At 41.9% G+C, this 18,573-nt stretch overlaps 1 protein-coding gene across 2 annotated transcripts in view; it reads left to right on the top strand.

Annotated features, from left to right (window-relative positions):
- Positions 1-18,573, top strand: part of Slc9a9 (solute carrier family 9 member A9) — a 563,666-nt gene that overhangs the window by 351,977 nt on the left and 193,116 nt on the right. For both annotated transcript variants that reach the window (XM_063265800.1, NM_001271438.2), the window contains exon 12: positions 16,953-17,106. In XM_063265800.1, the coding sequence (XP_063121870.1) occupies positions 16,953-17,106 (154 nt within the window). The remainder of the gene's footprint in view (positions 1-16,952; positions 17,107-18,573) is intronic.

The following is an 18,573-nucleotide window of genomic DNA, read 5'->3' on the forward strand; positions in this document are numbered from 1 at the left end:
GTGTTGGGAGTTTTGTAACTACATGATGCTTATCTTTATATCTTGACCCCAGAGCACTGCTTGAAGAAACTGAGTAGACTTCTACATATACTTGGTAGATAATAGGAAAATAAATAAATATTGTACAATACTGTCCACCCAACTTAAATGGTAGGTTTAATGAATAGTGTCACTTAAGAATTATCCATTCTATCTTGTTTTATTTCTAGACACTTTCTATTAACAGAATTACCCTGCTATCTCATAGACTTGCCCATTTCCACAGGTGGGAGATAAGCAGCAATAATTTCAAAGCAAGAGATTAACAAGGAAAACCCACTATTATCTAGCCTGAACATTGGTAATAGTAATATTGGTAATAAGCCCTCGAAAATAATGTGTGGATTTGAAAATATTTTTCAAATCTTTGTTTGTTCTATGCTGGGGGAATGTGTTTGCTTTCTTATTAAAAAACCCTGGGGTTATTTGAATCAAAAAATAAAACTAAATTTGTTATACTTAGGAAGAGATAATTTCTTTAACTGAGTTCAGGCTTATCTAAAAATCTGAAGTATGAGAATCTGTGACAGAGCTTTGCCTTCCCTTTCTTTTCCTTGCATTCCCAGAGAAGAAAGACAGCCCAACAGTATTACCCTCTCAGTATCCCCTACCCAACCTACCTCTTTGCTGCCTTCTTGCCTAAAATCCAGGGCTCACCCCTCTCCTGGGCTCCCTCTCCTCCCTGCCCTGGACTTATCTTATGTAATTAATTAGTTCAGCAGTAGGCCACTAACCAACTAATGGGGCACAGAGATAGAACTTTTTCTCCATTAGAGGATATGAATGTCGAAGCCCCATCTCTCTCAGGTGGTAAGCACTGTGGCCTAGGGCAGGCATTAGTGAGTGGTGACTACTATAGGTCTTCTGAGGTCTTTAAGTGGGACGGGGTTAATCAGCTTATGCAGGAAACGAACCACAAAAATGTTTTAACCACCGTGTCAAGCAATCAAGGGAAAAGTCATCTTGATAATGGATGAGCGTGCACGGCACCGTCGTGGCAGAGCAGACAAGCATCACAGACCCACATGGATCACAGATCCCATTAGCTCCTCATGCTTCCACCCACTGTGAAAGGGTTATATGAGTGTGGTGAACACAGAATAGCTGCACCAGCCAAGGACGGTGACCAGGCCCATACATTTGTTTCTCCCATTAGGAAGTCAAAATCTTATCGTTCTTCTCTTAGCTCCAAGATGCATTTATAGTAAGAATTACTTGGTCTTGCATTTTTAAGCAGCAAATTAGATTTTGATGCTTGGCGCACCACAGTATTTCATAAATAGCAACTACTGTTTTGTCTAAGCACAAGGAGTTCAGGTTTTAAAGTAGACTCTACCTTTTGTGATTAACTGGTTCTAACCCACAGCTTCCTAGATTGCCAGATAGGAAAAAAGTTCCTAGATAGTTAGTGTTGAAAAATCAAACTATATAGCTACCTTAAGGCTGGAGAGATGGCTCGGCTGTTAAAAGCACTCAGCTTGTTAAAAGCACTACAGGGGAAGTATTCCCAGAACCTGGATTGGGGAGCTCACAACTGACTATAACTCCAGTTCCAGAGGATCTGGTGCCCTCTTCTGGCCTCTATAGGCACTGTAAACACTGTAGTGCACATACAAATCCTCAGGTACACACACATACACATAAACAAAAATAAGGTTTGCTTTCTCTTGTTTCTGATGTTGTCATTGTTTTTAAATTTAATTAATTTTTTTCACTTATTCACCTTAAATCCTGCTCACTGCCGCTGTCCCACAATCTTTATCCCCATCTACCCTCCCCTTCTCCTTCGAGTGTGGGGATTGGGGGTTCTTGCTAGGTGTTCCCCAATCCTGGCATTCAAATATCTCTGAAACTAAGTACTTCCTTTCCCACTGATGCCAGATAAGGCATCCCAGCGAGTAGAGCATATCCCATATACAGGCAACAGCTTTTGGGATAGCCCCAGCCTGAGTTGTTCAGGATCCACATGAACACCACACTGCATGTCTGCTACATATGAACAGGGAGGCCTAGGTCCAGCACATGTATGTTCATCTGTTGGTGGTTCAGATTCCAAGAGCCCCAAGTGTCCAGGTTAGTTGATTCTGTGGGTCTTCCTGTGGAGTTCCTATCTGCTCCATCCCCAGTGCTGTCTTTGTACACACCAGAAGAGGGCATCTGATCCCATTACAGATGGTTGTGAGCCACCATGTGGTTTCTGGGAATTGAACTCAGGACCTCTGGAAGAGCAGTCAGTGCTCTTAACCACTGAGCCATCTCTCCAGCCCCAGCACCTGCATTTCTTGTAGACACGATAATCTGAGGTTGAAGGTTTTGTGGGTGGGTTGGTGTCTCTAACACTCCACTGGGGTTCCTGCCTGGCTACAGACTACAGGAGGTGGCTTCTTTAGGTTCCATATCCCCAATGAACTGAGTCACATCTAAGGTCACCTCCATTGATTCTTGTGTACCTCCCCAGTCTCTGTCTCATCCTGCAGATGCTCCCAACCTCCTCAACACTGTCAGTTGCAGCCATCTCTCCTGTCCTTCTCCATACCTGATCCTGAACACACACCCCCATTCCTCTCCCCGTCTCTCTTCTCTTCCAGTTCCCTCCCTCCATCTGCCTCTTATGGCTATTTTATTTTCCCTTCTAAGCTTCCTCAATTGGGCCTTTCTTCTTGTGTATCTTCTTTTGGTCTGTGGAGTGTAGCATGGTACTGATACCTTATGGATAATGTCCACTTATAAGTAAGTGCAATATGATATATTTCCTTGGGGGACTGGGTTAGCTCACTCAGGATGATATTCTCCAGTCCCACCCATTTGCCTGCAAAATTCATAATGTCTTTGTTTTCAACAGCTGAATGGTATTCCATTCTGTAGATGTACCACATTCTCTTTATCCGTTCTTCAGTGGAGGAACATCTAGGTTGTTTCCAGTTTCTGGCTATTATGAACAAAGCTGCTATGAAAATAGTTGAGCAAGTGACTTTGTGGGATGTTGGAGCATCTTTTGGATATATGCTCAGGAGTGATATAGCTGGGTTCTGAGACAGAACTATTCCCATTTTTCTGAGAAACTGCCGAATTGATTTCCAAAGTGGCTATACAAGTACGCACTCCTACCAGCAATGAAGAAGTGTTCTTCTTGTTCCACATCCTCTCTAGCATGCACTATCTCTTGAATTTTTTATTTTAACCATTCTGATGGGTGTAAGATAGAACCTCAGAGATGTTTTGATTTGAATTTCCCTGATGACTAAGCACTTTGAACACTTCTTTAAGTGCTTCTTAGCCATTCCAGATTCCTCTGTTGAGAATTCTCTGTTTAGTTTTGCACCCCATTTGGGTTGTTGGTGTCTGACTTCTTGAGTTCTTTGTAAATTTTGGATATTAGCCTTCTGTCAGACATAGGGTTGGTGAAGATCCTTGCCCAATCTGGAGGCTGCCATTTTGTTCTATTGACAATGTACTTTGCCCTATAGAAGTTTTGCAGTTTCGTGAGGTCCCATTTATCAATTGTTGGTCTTAGAGCCTGAACCATTGGTGTTCTATTCAGGATATTGTCTCCTGCAACAATGCATCCAAAGGTATTTCCCACTTTGTTTTCCATGAGATTTAGCATATCTGGTTTCCTATTGAGGTCCTTGCTCCACTTAGACTTGAGATTTTTTAAGGATACATGAAATGCCAATCTTCCTGCCCAGGAACTCATACCTTGGAGACACACAGAGAGGGAGTTTACTCATTTGTTTTGTTTTTGTTTGTTTGTTTGCTTGCTTGCTTGCATACTTCCCTTCACCATCATAGATGACAATTTCATAGTCCATTTGCAGGCATAAATCCTGGATCACTACATCAACCAAATGTTGAATCTCAAAGTACCAGTTTGTATATGAAAAAAATATAGTGTTCCCCCACAAGTTGACCCATATGAAACAGAGATGCATTTTGGCATTTTACAGACTATGAGAAAGTGACAGGATCTTGAAATGACCAGACTCACTTATTGTTTGAGACAGTATAACCAGCAAAAGCATGTGAGACCCCAGCAAACTCAATAATGAAAGATTATAACCTAGAATGTCACTGTTCCCTGTGTTCCAGGAAGAAGGTCTCAGAAGGATACAGGGGCATGGACAATTTAGCCACTCCTTCCTAGAACTTTCATGTATACTTGGGGCTTTCAAGATGTCCACAGTGAACCAATATTTTATTGATATTTTTAACCAAATTAACCTGTACCTATCCACTGTGGTAAACAAATAGACCATATAATTCTACCCTATTTCCTGCCTGAATTTATTTACTAATTGTTTGTTGGCTTGGAACATGGAGTAGACAAAAACCATAAAAACTATTAACATAAGAAAACCAATTTTGAAAATTAGTCTCTGTGTGCCCACACAAATTCCATGTAATAACTGCCTCGGGTTCTATAGACAGAAGTCAAAAAAAAAACCAATAAAATTGATTCAAATAGTTATATGTGCAAATGGGCAAAAAGTAGTTGAGTTTACAAATGCCTTATGCTGAACACCCATAGGGCCATTTAGTAATTCAAAATTGTGCAGTATCAACTCTGATATATATTGAGACAGTTCAAACATTGGTCAGCTGGTGTCTCATTCATTGACCAACTTCTGTAGTAAGATAAGACTTTTGCTCTGCCTCGCAGCCTCCAGAAGGCTCTGCCAGAAATCTATTTCAAAGCCCAGAGCTTTAGAGGACTACTGATTCCTGATGAGAGAAGGAAGAACCCTTAGGTAGCTGATCTGTCTGTGACTCATACAGTCTTCCTCTCTATTTACAAAATGGTCACTTGTGTCAAGGCACCCACTAATACTGTACACCTTACTGAAGTGATTTTCAGTCCCATGTGTTAAGGTTTGCTGGTTTGGGTACCTTTCCTTCTCTTTCTTTCTTTCAAGTCTTATCCTGTATGTTGCCGAAGCTGGCCTACAAATTTCCTTTGTAGTCCAAATTATCTTCAGACTTATGACAATCCTCCTGCCTCAGCTTCCAGAGTGCCTGCATTGCATGCCTGGACCATTATACCTGGTAAATGCTTCAAAATGTATTCCTCTTGGGAAAGATGGGTGCTGCCCTTCAATGTGTTTTTTTTTACAATGGCAGTCTTCCTGGTGGATAGCCCATTCCAGCCGTCAGAGGAAATAAAAGTTTTAATGGGAAAGTCCAAGTGTGCTGGTTAGTTTTTGTCACCATGATACAAACCAGAATCAGCTGGGAAGAAGAAAACTCAAGTGAGGAACCACCTGACTCACATTGGCCTGTGGGCACATCTGTAGAGGCATTTTCTTGATTAATGTCCCCCCTGGGCAGGTTGTGCATGTTGAATAGGAAAATGACTTGAACAAGAGTGATGGCAGCCAGAAAGTGGTGTTCAGTGTGGTCTCTGTTTCAGTTCCTGCCTCCAGATTCCTGCCTTGAGCTCCTCCCCTATCTTCCCTAGGTGATGGACTGCAACGTTTAAGATGAAATAAAAACCCCTCCTCTCCAAGTTGCTTTTGGTCCATATTTTATTACAGAAACTGAAAAGCAAACTAGAGTAATGAGCCAAGTCACATTATTTTTGTCCGGGATGACAAGATTAACATGATCTGGCAACTCTTTAGAGAGGCACAGCTTTAGTTGGACATAGTGATGTATGACTTTAAAGCACTTGGGAGGCAGAAGAAGGTGGACCTCTGTGAGTTCAGAGCTAGCCGGATCTACATAGCAAACTCTATGACAGCCAGATACATGGTGAAACGCTCTTTCAGAAAGAAAAGAAAGGGAACAGATTTTTTAGTCTTCCACAAGCCTAATATATAAGAAGTCAAGTGCAGAAATCTGGGACCATATTGGAGTACATTTTGGTGACAGCCATCTTTTTTAAAGCAGTCATTAAAGAAGAAATATTGTTATTGTTTATAACATTGTTTTAAATATGTTAGATTCAAAATGAAGTTTTTAAACCCTAGTAATCCTTGACATTTAAGTCTAGTTAGTTATTGTGGTGGTTATTGTGTACTTTGTGAATATTTGCAACATCCCTGGCCTCTGCCCTGTAGACGACAGCAGAACCCAAACCCCAAGATTCAGCCCAAATCCCTGCTTCCCAGTACCCAGGGCACACATAAATGTTTCCAGACCTTGCCAAATATTCACTGGGGGGGAGATGGCCCCAGTTGAGAACTTCTGTTCTAAATGGAAAGTTTTGGGTTCTCCTCTTGAGCACAGCCTGGCCAAGAGCTGAGTGTGGCTCACGGAACGTTGACTATCTTTGGAAAGCCTCTGCTGGAGTTTCAGCTAACACTGAGGATCAGCCCCTGGTGTACAACCACATCCATCTTCACTACATAAAAATAAACTTCCGAAGGCAGAGGCAGCTCAGCAGGCTGACTTCAGAACTGTGGCAGAGCTAATCCCATCCCCAATTACCCTTCCTGCTGCCCAGGGCTTCCAAAAGCAAACTTCATTCCAGATAAAAAATATATTGCAGTTATGTTACATTTCTTCTTTGCAGCCTTGAGTTTTAGAAATGCAAGTTCATGGAGAGATGAAGGGAAGAAAGTTCTACTTGTCTAATACAAGCTTGGTTTGTAGAAGGACTCAATTTATTTCTGAAGGTAGACGATTTTTCCTCTGCAAACAATCTGTTGGCTTCCCTTCCCTGCAGAAAAAATGATGTTGAATTGAAAATGGAACTGTATGGCAAGGTTGCGCTATTCAGGGAAGTGTATTTTGAAACCAGACTGACATTTTTGCTGAAAGTAGTTACCCCGTGCAAGGTCACGAGACTTTAGCAAGTGTAAGAGCTATACATAATTCAATTGTAGGCCCGTCTCAGGTTTTGATTTACCAGACTAATAATAAGAATGTGTTAGATCTTTGAAATCAACCCCTCGGAGCAGTTAAAGTGAGGGGGTGGGGATGTTAGCCAGGCCTCTATTCCAAATGAGAAGGTAGAGAAGCAGAAAGACTCTTCTAAAGGACAATCCTTTCAAAGGACGGATCGGTTTCTAAGGAACATTTCTGTATCCCAGTCCATCTACTGCTCGTTTCCTTTTGGGTTCCAGGAACACTTTCAAATGCAAAAATGACCTTTCCTTCATCCATTCACTTCGGCATTCATCACTGGGTAAGCCTGGGGAATGCTCACCCTGTGAGGGTCGCCATTTTAGCACCTGGAGCACGTCACAGCAGATGCCACAGATACCAGACAGGGCTGCTCTTTCCAAGCTCACTTTTCAGTCAAAACAGAACATAAATAAATGAATAAATAAATAAGTAAATAAATAAAATAGATATCAAAGACAGTAAAGATAGATAGATAGATAGATAGATAGATAGATAGATAGATAGATAGATGATAAATGGATGGATAGATAAATAGACAGACAGGCAGACAGATATAAAAGTATCCATCTTCATTATGATGAGGTGGTCTTGCAGCCTTTCTGACCTGAGATGAAGAATAACCCAGGAACTACCTGGGAGAGGCAGTGTTGTAGGGAGGGGTAGCATGGCTGAGGTGAATAGTGAGTACAAAGACCAAGAAGCAAAACCAAGCATGGTGTACAATAAACTTTAGCTTCCTGTACCTTTCAAATCCCAGAGAACCCTCTTCTCCTTCCAGTCTCTAGTAAGAGGATTCTAACTGGTCTCTTTCATCTATGGGTCTGTCCACTCAACCTCTCCTCTTGGGAGACTAATTGGTCTCTCACACGTACATGGCTATAATAAAGCCTTGGTCACTGGTAACCTCCTCCCACACACACTCTCCTTACCAAACACACTCCTCATATGGTTCCCCCTGATTCCTCTGAGTGCTCAGAAAACTGTGTTCCTAACTATCCTCCAAAGATGCTCTCATCTGACCTGCTAACAAAGACTGAAGTTTCACCAGGCCAGGACCTACCACACTCCCACCCTAGTGAGCATATTTACCTGCTCTCTGGATTAAGGCATCAAGCCCACTGGCCTCCTGTTTTCAGCCTAGAAATCTGGCTTCCTCGTAGTAGCCAGCATTCCTCTTCTAATCATTGAATAGATGAAATCACTTTCTTTAGGTCTATCAGACCTTCCTAAGGTTTCTCATCTCAGAACGACATCCCCATCACCTTGCCCTTCACAAACATGTCGCCATCTTGCTCTGTGACCTCTACAGCATCTCCTGCTTCCACAGTTCCCCAGTCCTAACCTCTTCATCTTTCTCCAACCACAGTGCTTTCCAGCTCCCTTCCTCAGAGCTTTGCTCAAGCTTCCCAAAGGTGAGCAGGAGCTGGTGAGGCTTCTCTGCTCAAACATCGCTAACCTGAGAGACTTCCCTAAGCACCCTAAACACTGAACCCCTCATATGCACAGAGGCTGTCTTCCCCCCACTCCCATGGTTTTCTTTCTAGCATCTTACATAACTGACCTGGATGCACCTTGAAGTAAAGCCGCTCCTTTGCTACCCAACTTTGCATGCTGAAGGAATTGAAGAGTTAAGCAAATCGAAATGGATATTGCCATCTCTATTCAGAAAGTCTGAAGTCAGTGCAATTGTTCACTTTCGAGCCATGCTGAATTCCACATCCAGGATATTGCGAGAAATCTAAGAACTACTTTAAAAAAGATGTAATTCTAACCTTTTGAGAGATTAGACGTTGGGAGAAAAGAACATACCACATTAAATATTGACTCATCCCGATTATAATTTAGTAATACAAGTGGTATGATCAGTCTATTGTATAGGATTTTGAAGAGCGAACAATGTGACTAGAGAATTTCAAGCGCTCGTGAGAGTACAGGGTGGGCAGAAACATAGTTCAAATGAGCAAACACTGAAGAAGCACAAAGGAAACGCAGAACTCTGGACATGAAGCAAGAGGCTGAGTGGGCTCATGGCATAAAGACAAGTGTGAATGCTCTCTTGTTTATGTTGCCTCTCAATGGAGAGCAGACAAAGGAAGAGAGAGTGGGGCTATGACTGACAGGTTTCTATGATCTGTGGGAAGCTATATGCTGAGCTGACTTGTTAACTCATCATAAACTAGGATTGGGAGATCCTCTCTCAGACATGGAGGAGAGAATGGGTTCATGGGGCACGAAGTGGACTTTCAGCTGGTGTAGAGTTGAGGTGTGAGGTGATGGCCTTGGGCCACCATAGCCAGGACCTGAGCAAGCACCTTATTCACTGCTACCAAATCTAAATCTTTACTAAGCCCCTGGCATTAATGGCAGTATGTGATTTTAAGTGTCATAAGATTTTGTTCTGCACTTTAGTTGAAGATTATAAGTCAAACCTTAAAAGCGCACATAGAAATGACTTAACAGGGGCTATAGAAAGGGCCCCAGGGGTTTCATTCACAGCATTCACATGGAGGCTTACAGCTGTCTGCAAGTCCAGTTCCGGGGGAACTGATGCCTTCTTCTGGCCTCCCAGGGCACTAAGCACATACATACATCGTGTGGTACACAGATATACTTCAGGCAAAGTACCTATACACATACATACATACATACATACATACATACATACATGAATAAATGAATGAATAAATAAATAAATAAATAAATAATTTTTAAAAGGAAATAAGATAACAGAGCTGATGCAACCTGCTTAGACTCATGCAAGCCATCATCCTAAGAGCAGATTCCAAAACCCTTGAAACTCAACATAAGGTCTTCTAAGATTAAATAATAAAAAGGTAGGCACTGGACTTTCAGAAAAGTATTCAACTATTACATCAAACTATAAAGTAACCATCATTTTCTGTATGCAATCTGGACTTGTGAAAGATCAGAAATTCATCCAACCATTGATTTGCTCAATAAATATTCAGCGAGCATTGATTATGTTCCCAGCCTTGCTCTAGGTGTTGCTGATAAACAGAGCCTGACAATTATAAAGTACTATACGGAAGCCCTGAGAGGAACTGGGCTGTGCTTGGAATATAAGGTAGCTTGTCCTGGACTCAGACCCCAGAGGAGGCCTCCAGGAGAAAGCAGTGTCTTGGCTGAAGTCTAAAGATTAGTTTAGAACACAGTTGTGTTTCAAAAAGGTTTGGGGGAAGGACAGAAGAAAGAATTCAGATAAAAACAGTTAAGTCATCGATGTTACACTTAGACCCACACATGCTGCACATCTGTTGGCATGTGTCATGGGTGAGCCAGCATGACCTTTGTCCTTTCTCTTCATCATTTTCCTTTATCAGCCTATAGTTTCAAATCACCCCTTCTATATACACAGTAACACACACCCCTAACACAAACCCTCCAAGTTCACCTTTTAAAATATTCATTTGAGGATTTCATACATGATTCCAAGTATATGTGCATCATCTCTACTCTCCTCTCCCTCCAACTTCCACCTATACCATTCTGACCACCCCTTACACACACACACGCGCGCGCGCGCGCGCGCGCGCGCGCGACAAAAAAATAAAACAACCTACTGGGTCCTGTTCGCATATGCTTAGGGCTGACCCCTTAGGATTGGAGTCACCAGACACTGACTGCCGATAGCTCACCATCTAGGGATAGGGCCTTGTGAAATTTTCCTCCATTGATGTTGGTTGGCACGATAACTTGGTGAGATCCGCATAGTCGGCAGTACCATTGAGAGTTCATGGGAGCAACGCCCTTATTATATGCTGAAGGATCTTGTGGCTGTCATCGGGGACCTCGGCTCTTACAATCTTTCTGTCACTTCCTCTGAGATGCTCCCTGAGACTTAAGTGTAAGGGTGAAGTTATGGATGCATCACTTGAGTCTGGGCACACCATGGTCACACTATAGTTTGACCATTGCAAAACTCTCTGAGTAGTCTCTGTCTGGTCCAAAAAGAAGCTTCCTCGAAGAGACGCAAGAGCTGTACCTATCTATGGGTATAAGGATGGGTGTTTAGAAGTATTTGGAAAACAAGTCTGTTACTCTAGTAATCTGACAGTAATTGGTTCTCCTCTTGGGCCTATGACATAGGTTCGTGACTAGGTTTACAGTATCAGACGTAAATTCCCTCTAATTCTGGGTGGTGTCCCCAGCATTTGGGTATTTTCTTCATATTCCAGGAAGTAATTGAGAACAATTTTGATGGTCTATATTGTTTGCGGGAGTCTCTTGAACCATTCTAAACAACAACTTGAAGGTAAGTATTCCTTGCCTGGCACTGTGTTTTTTGTTAGATAGACTGTGGCTCCTTGGGGGAACAGCATCTCACCGCATGGGTTGACTCCACTAAAACCATACGTATGCAGGGGCTGGAGAGATCACGTCTCTGACTATTAATACAAGTGGCTCTTCCAGAGGACCTACTTTCAACTCCTAATTCCTGGCACCCACATAGGGGCTCCCAACCATCTGTAAACCTAGTTCCAGGATATCTGGATATCTGGTGGCCTTTTCTGGCCTCCACAGGTGTCAGGCATTCATGTGTTATGCAGATGTACATATGGGCAAAATATCCCTACACAGAAAGTCAAAGTAAATAAAAACAATTAATTTTAAAACCATGAACATGTATATCCACCTCTTCCCACATCCTGTATGTGAATGTGTGTATTGGTTGGCGTGATAACTTGGTGAGATCTTCATAGTCAGTCATATCATTGAGAGTGCATAGAAAAAGCACCCCTATCATAAGCAAAAGACAGGATCTCACAACAGTCATCTGGGACCATATAGGCTCTTACAATCTTTTATTCGTGAGTGTCTGTGTGTGTGTGTGTGTGTGTGTGTGTGTGTGTGTGTGTGTGTGTGTGCAAGCTTATAAAATGATGTGGCTTCCCTGTGGCTTTTACAAACACTCTTAGTGTTATCCCCCACCCCTCCACATTGTATGACAGTCATGTTTGTAGGACTAAATGCCTTAGAGAGGTTGAACCTTCCTTATCGCACTCTCATTCTGTGTTTTGGCTAAAGCTAGGCATATAATGGGTGCTCGGGAAATATTTACAGTTTTGCATTACAGCTTTGCACCTTAAATAAGAGTGCCTAAAGGGATATTTATATCCCCGAGGTTTAAATGTAGCTATATATATCTGACCTGTACCCATTTGCAGCACCTTTGCAAATGTGTAATTGATTAAATGCTTCACTCTTGCTCTTTAAAGATAAACAGGAAACTGCACATTTTCTGCAGCAGGGGTCCTTGCTGGAAATCTTTCCTTGGCTCGATAGTGTTCTATTGTTATGAGCAGAACATCAATATAATTAACATAAGAAGCCCTTAGAGGCCAATTTTAAGTGAAACCACATTTAATTGTAGGTATTTCCTTTATTCCCCAAGATGATGATAACTTGTCAGTTGGGCATATAAAGTGTGTCAAAATCCCTACAAAGTCAATCTTTTCAAAGCAAAATTATATAGTCTACCAGTTCCCAGAAGTACAGAGTTACTTTGACAAGTTGACTGAAACAAAAAGAAGAAGAAAAGTAAACCAAGGGGTCCAAGTATCAAGAAAATAAAATCAAATTCTAGTTTTGATGTGCTCTAAGTTTCCTCTTTTTTTTTTGAAGCAAAACTGTATATATTTTTGGAAGTAATATTTTGCCACAATGAAAATCCAAAGATCAATATCAATTTTTTTTATGTCTTAGTATTTTGCCAGTAGCCCGCATGATTTTTTTTTCAACTCTAAAATCCTCCATGGCATAAATCCATGGTGTTAAGAAGATAGAATCAGCAGGCCCAGAACTCCATATAGGAGTAATCAATATATACGCATTAATCAAAGCAAGGAACGGCCACTGACTAGACATTTGCTCAGGCTCTGGTTGTGTGAGGAAGAACTTGTAGAGTCATGAGGGACAAGCAGACCAGGACAGCACTTCATCCTCTCTGGGGTTCTGAGTCAGCTTCCCTTTGTCCACTCAGCAAGCTCAGCACTCCCCATAACCTGCTCTCAATGTCACCAAACCACCTCACCTATGGCACATGGAGTCTCCTCTAAAGGCCCTCACCTCTGATCTTCCCTGTATACCCATCTGTTCAGAGCCATCCCTTCGTAATGTGTTGAGTTTGGACATACTAGATATTTCCCAACCTGCCATGTGGTCATTGCTACACTTTTCTGGTTCCCCAGCCCCAAGAGACCTCTACATTGCCTTGCCTGCGAATATGGGTTTTACTATGATTTCATACATTAAAGTTTCATATAGACCAACGTGAAGTCAGACTACCAGATATGTTCTCACATATGTGTATTTGCAAGTATTGGGCATCTGAAGGGGTTTTGTTTCGTTTTATTTTGTTTCTTGAGATAGGGTCTTACTGTTGCAACTCGTACTGGCTTCAAATTTGATGCCCTCCTGCTGTAGCCTCCTAGGTTGCAGGGTTACGTGGGTACACCATCAAACCTGCCACTACTTTGAGTACATGTTTAAATTAAGGACTGTTACCTACAATTTGCTTAAGAACACGGCTATGCCAGTTTGGCATACTAATGACATATTAAACATCTTTAGGAGGGGTACTGACTGTTTACTGCTTAGTCCTGGGTATCTAACCTGGGTGACCTTGCAGTAAACCAGATACAGAGTGCTTTAATTTGTACTGTATTTCCTACTATTTCTTATGAAAGCTCAGAAGTGAGAGAACTACAAATACTTTAGTGAGAAACAGACAGCAAATAGCAATCGCTATTCAACGTTTCAAACTTCTTCCTCATAACGGGCGATGCTGCTTGACTGGCTGACATCCCTAGCAAGCCTGGGGGCGTGGGGAATGAAAGGATCACACTCTCCCTCCAGGTTTGCACTTAACAACCTTGACCTATAAATCCTGTCCTTGGATAATGGGAGTCTGTTCCCTGCCTTCCCATTCACTAATGACACTGTTTATGTATCCTGGGGAGAGAGAGAACATTATTCACATCGTCCCACCTCGTCCCCAGCTGAGTGTGTGAGCAGGAACACCTGTGGTGGGGGTGTGGTGCTGCGCACAGCCGTCCTAGCATTCAGAACCTCAGATGTAAAGGATCATTTTTATTAATGTCTACTTCAAATGTTATCTCCCTTCTCTTCAGGCCATTTCCTTGTCTACATGGAGATTTGGAATAATTTCCTTCCTCCATTACACTGTTCCTTAGAGGTATTTTATAATCAGAGTGCATATTCCTCTCTCTTTCCGAGGCTTTTTTTTGTTTCAGGCAAAATGTGTTCAATCTCCCTGGCATAATCCTCGGTCTCCCATGTGTCACACCACTTGTCTCTTGTACAGTCTCATCGTGGACAGAACAAAGAAGCGTTATAATCTAAGTTCTGGGGCGTAGGCGAGCTATAATGTTCCTCATCCTACCTGATATCTGATTCTCTTTTTAATCATTTGAAATGTATGATAGCAACTTGGCATCCTAACTAAACCTGTTATAAATGCTGTCCCTCCCCTGGCACAGCCACAGTCACCGCAGCCTTGATATCACAGCACCTGTGACTACTTCCAGACTCATTAACATCACCTCGCAGACAGAGAAAAGACCAGAGAGCCATCAGACCCTCACTTAAGATGCTGGCTATTTACTCCTGCACACGTGCAGCTGCGAGCAGTCCTACCTCCATTGACCATCTCTGAAGGGGATGCGGGGGTTAGAAGGGTGGTCACGGGGGACTCTCAACATCTGTACCTCCTTTTCAGTAAGGTAGCTGTTGAAGGGTCGCTCATGTTTCTGGATATAATTCCAGTTAAACTCATTGGTTCACCAAGCTGGCTTTGATGGGATTATCTCTCTGGTCTATTGCTGATGCTCTGTTTAGGGTAAAAAAGACATTTGGTCACATCTCCCCTGGCAAAGTAACAGTGCTACAGAAGACTGGACCATTGAAAGGCTATGCGTCTGATTTAAACCTTCCTACAAAAACAGCTGAGTCACTACCTCTGACGAATGCTTGCTGTTATTATAAAACATTTTCCTCCCCCTCTCCCTCCCCCTCTCCCTCCCCCTCTCCCTTCTCCTCCCCCTCCCCCTCCACTGTCTGACAAGGACCACAGGGCTCAGCAAGTCTCTGGTCACCTGAAAGCCTCCTTCCTCCTCCCCATCAAACTCTGTGTTTCTGTTTTTATTAATATCATCAATTTAAATGAAGCTCTGGCCTTTCATTCTGTAAACCTCTTGTGTTTAGTACAGACTTGTAATATACAATGGGCATTTAATATTCTACCACAGAGTAGAAGGTAAAACGTTTTTTAGAAAGCAGGTTCCAATAGGTTAGTTTCGATCACTACGTTTGTGAGAGTATGCAACCTAGAATGTTGTAAGCATCGGTTAATTAGTTATTAATTTCCCATGGTCCCGGTTTTCTTTGTTCTCGGACACATTTGATTTAGAAAAGAAAGTGTTTCCAGAAAGGATTTTTTGGTGGATAGAGACAATGTAAATCTAAAGTTTTATGGAAAAACAAGAAAACCAGTAAGCTCTAGTTTCAAAAACAAAAAATTACTGTACCTATTGTAAAGGCCCACTCTGTACTTACAGCCATCAGGCCAATGTGCTTTAAGAATGGCCACGGATAAATGCAATAAATGGAGAACTCACACAACGAAGGCTGCTGATTTTGGACAGAGGTTAAAAACAAAATAAGAAAAACAGTTGATGGGAAAAGTAGATGTCACCTGTGCAAAAGATAACCACAGCCCGAGCCTCTTGCTTGATAGGAAAACAGCCTCAAGACAGTTGTAGACTTAAATATAAAACTTACAGACGATAATCTTTGGAAGCTAGGTTTGTGCAAAGAGTCCTTAGAGTTGACTCCGAAAGCACAATTCGCCTGAAAATTGACAAGTTATATTCCATCAAACCTAAAAAGATTGTCTCCGAAATCTCAAAGATGAGAAAAGGAAGCTGCAGAGTAGAAAGCAGTATTTTTAAAACACTGCACCTAACGAAGGCCTGTTATGGACCGTGTATAAAGAGCTCGGCACACAGCAATTGGAGATTCCACCAGTGCAATTAAAAAGTAGGAAAAATACAAGAGCTGTTTCCTGTAGCAAAGTGTGCAGATAACAGAGTAACAAATTAGAAGCGTTCAATGCTTTTAGCCATTAGCAAAAGAAGATTCAAACTGTAACAAATTACCATTCCATACCCATCACAATGGTTTAAACCAAAAAAAGTAACACCACCAAATATGTCAAGGATGCAGAAAATTTTGATGATTTTTAGGTTGCTAGTTGGAATGTAAAAACCATAATTTGTTTTAAGGTGAAGCATGCAGATACTGCACTACTCTGATCATATTCTGGAGGATTAACTCCGAGAAAGGAAAATATGTTTGCAGGAAAACCTATATGCCAATTTTAGCGGTCTTGACTTAATCTCCAGTAACTGGGAAACTCCAGGTGTCCTTCAACTAAGCAACCAACCCATGGGACACTCGTCCATAACAAGGATGGAAGCAAAAGGCCACTGATCCAGTCAACAAGTGTAATATCTGGAGATTTGTGCTGGATAGACACAGTGACAAATGACTCCACAGGGTCCATCACTTCATGACATGTAGACATGAAAACAACTGTAAATGACAAAGTCGTGGAGAACAGACTGCTGGTGACCATGAGTTAAGGTGTTTGTGTATTCGTGTGTGTGTGTGTGTGTGTGTGTGTGTGTGTGTGTGTGTGCGCACGTGCGCACACGCACGCATTGGATGAGATTAAAAAAGCCTCCTTGTTGATCTCAGGGTATGTTCTAAGTCTTAACTATACAGACAGACATCAATATTCTGGCTAAGATGTCATGCTATTTCCCTGCAAGATGTTATCATTGGCAAAGACTAAGGGAAAGTATTTCTATATTATTTGTCAGAACTCCATATGAATCTGCAATCATCTCTGAATAAAATTTTTACTTAATAAAGAAGTTACGTTAGCAGGTTGTAAAGATAAATATATCAGAAGAGAATGAGTTAAAGTCTCGGTATTCAACTTCCCCTCTGGCTTTCTCTGTAAGGTTTGCGAGGTGCAATTGCCTTCGCCCTGGCCATCCGCAACACGGAATCTCAGCCTAAACAGATGATGTTCACCACCACACTGCTCCTCGTGTTCTTCACTGTCTGGGTGTTCGGAGGAGGAACGACCCCCATGCTGACATGGCTTCAGATCAGGTACGGTGACCCCACTAACACCAGCAAATCATTGAGAAGTATGGCTGGCCCATTCCATTTCTAGTAAAGCTGACTTCGGTGCGAGTGCATGGTTGATTTGTACCCTCTCTGTCCCTTGCATCTAAGTGACCTTCAAACTCCGGTGAAGCAATATGACCTATGGCAAACTAGGCTGACTTTCCCAATAGGCTTGGAGTGTTGTCTGTTTTCAAGCTATCCTACAAATAGACTCATTCGCCGGTGACTTTATCCATTCAACAGCATTAAAGTACAGTGCGATACACTATGAGACTTTAAAAATAAGACACACTCTTGTCCTCGAGATAGCTACACTCTAGATAAGACTGTAAAAAGAAAAAGCAGCACAACTAACAAGAAAGCAAATTTGCTTTGCTTTTTACTCCTGGCACTGGCACTTAAAATAGGAAAAAAATGCTTAACACACATTTGGTGAGGGAGCCATATGTTTTTTCAAAGGGGATGCTGAAGACAGACGCTATATAATTTCTCACCAAAAAGGAAGCCAAGGTTCCAGTCAGAACCTGTCTAATAAGCAGCGCCTACAGCTGGACGCTACAAATCTACATCGTAGGGAGAGCAGACACCTAGATAAAAGCAGGTATCTGGGGCCAGTTTGGAAAGTGGATACGTCTATTACAAAGTGTTTGTGTCTTTGTTTAAGTGTCCCTGTGATCCCGGTCCTCATTTTATTTCCTAGAAGGTAATGGATTAAGCAAACCTTTCCTTTCTCACATGCAGACATCATAAGGATCCTCTCCAGTTCCCACCCATTCTCTAGGACAAACTCATGCCCACCGCGTCCAATAGGAAAAGACCCTTCTTACGACGAGGGTTTCCAAGAAGATTCTTATTAATAGGGTCTGCGATTGCAGCCCCTCTGTGTTGCGTATCCATTATGATAAAAATGAACCAATAATTCATGAAAATTAAGTGACCGTGACTTTAAATACAAACGCTTTTGTCAAGCATTTGAAAAAAATTTTCTACCCATTTGGCAAAGAGAAAGCAGAAGCAAGCCTCACGTATTTAGTATAAGTAGGCTTATGGGCAAACTAGGCCAAGTTGCTGTGTATTAAACCAAATTTCAGGGTAAAAGCCCCTGTGGACTACTGCGAATATTACTGAACACACAAAAGTGCTTTGACTAAAGGTGAACAGTGAGTGCTTTGAAATGCTTGCTGAATTATTTTCTAGCCATATAAATGTGGTCTGCAATTTCTTTCACAGTGGTGGTTACTGGAGGGTGCCCATGGATGAGTACACACATTGCATTAAACTCTCAAGAGTTGGATCCCCTGCGAACCATTAGTAAGACAGTGCTGTGTTCAGATTTCTGGAAAATAAAATTCAGTAGGTTGGATCCCTGCATGGAAAAAACAAAGGTTAGAAGGCAGAGCTTAGAGGAAAAGAATTGCCACTGAAGTATCAAATACACTATCAAAATAT

This window comes from Rattus norvegicus, chromosome 8 (assembly GCF_036323735.1).
Source record: "Rattus norvegicus strain BN/NHsdMcwi chromosome 8, GRCr8, whole genome shotgun sequence".
In the NCBI taxonomy this organism is placed as follows: domain Eukaryota; kingdom Metazoa; phylum Chordata; class Mammalia; order Rodentia; family Muridae; genus Rattus; species Rattus norvegicus.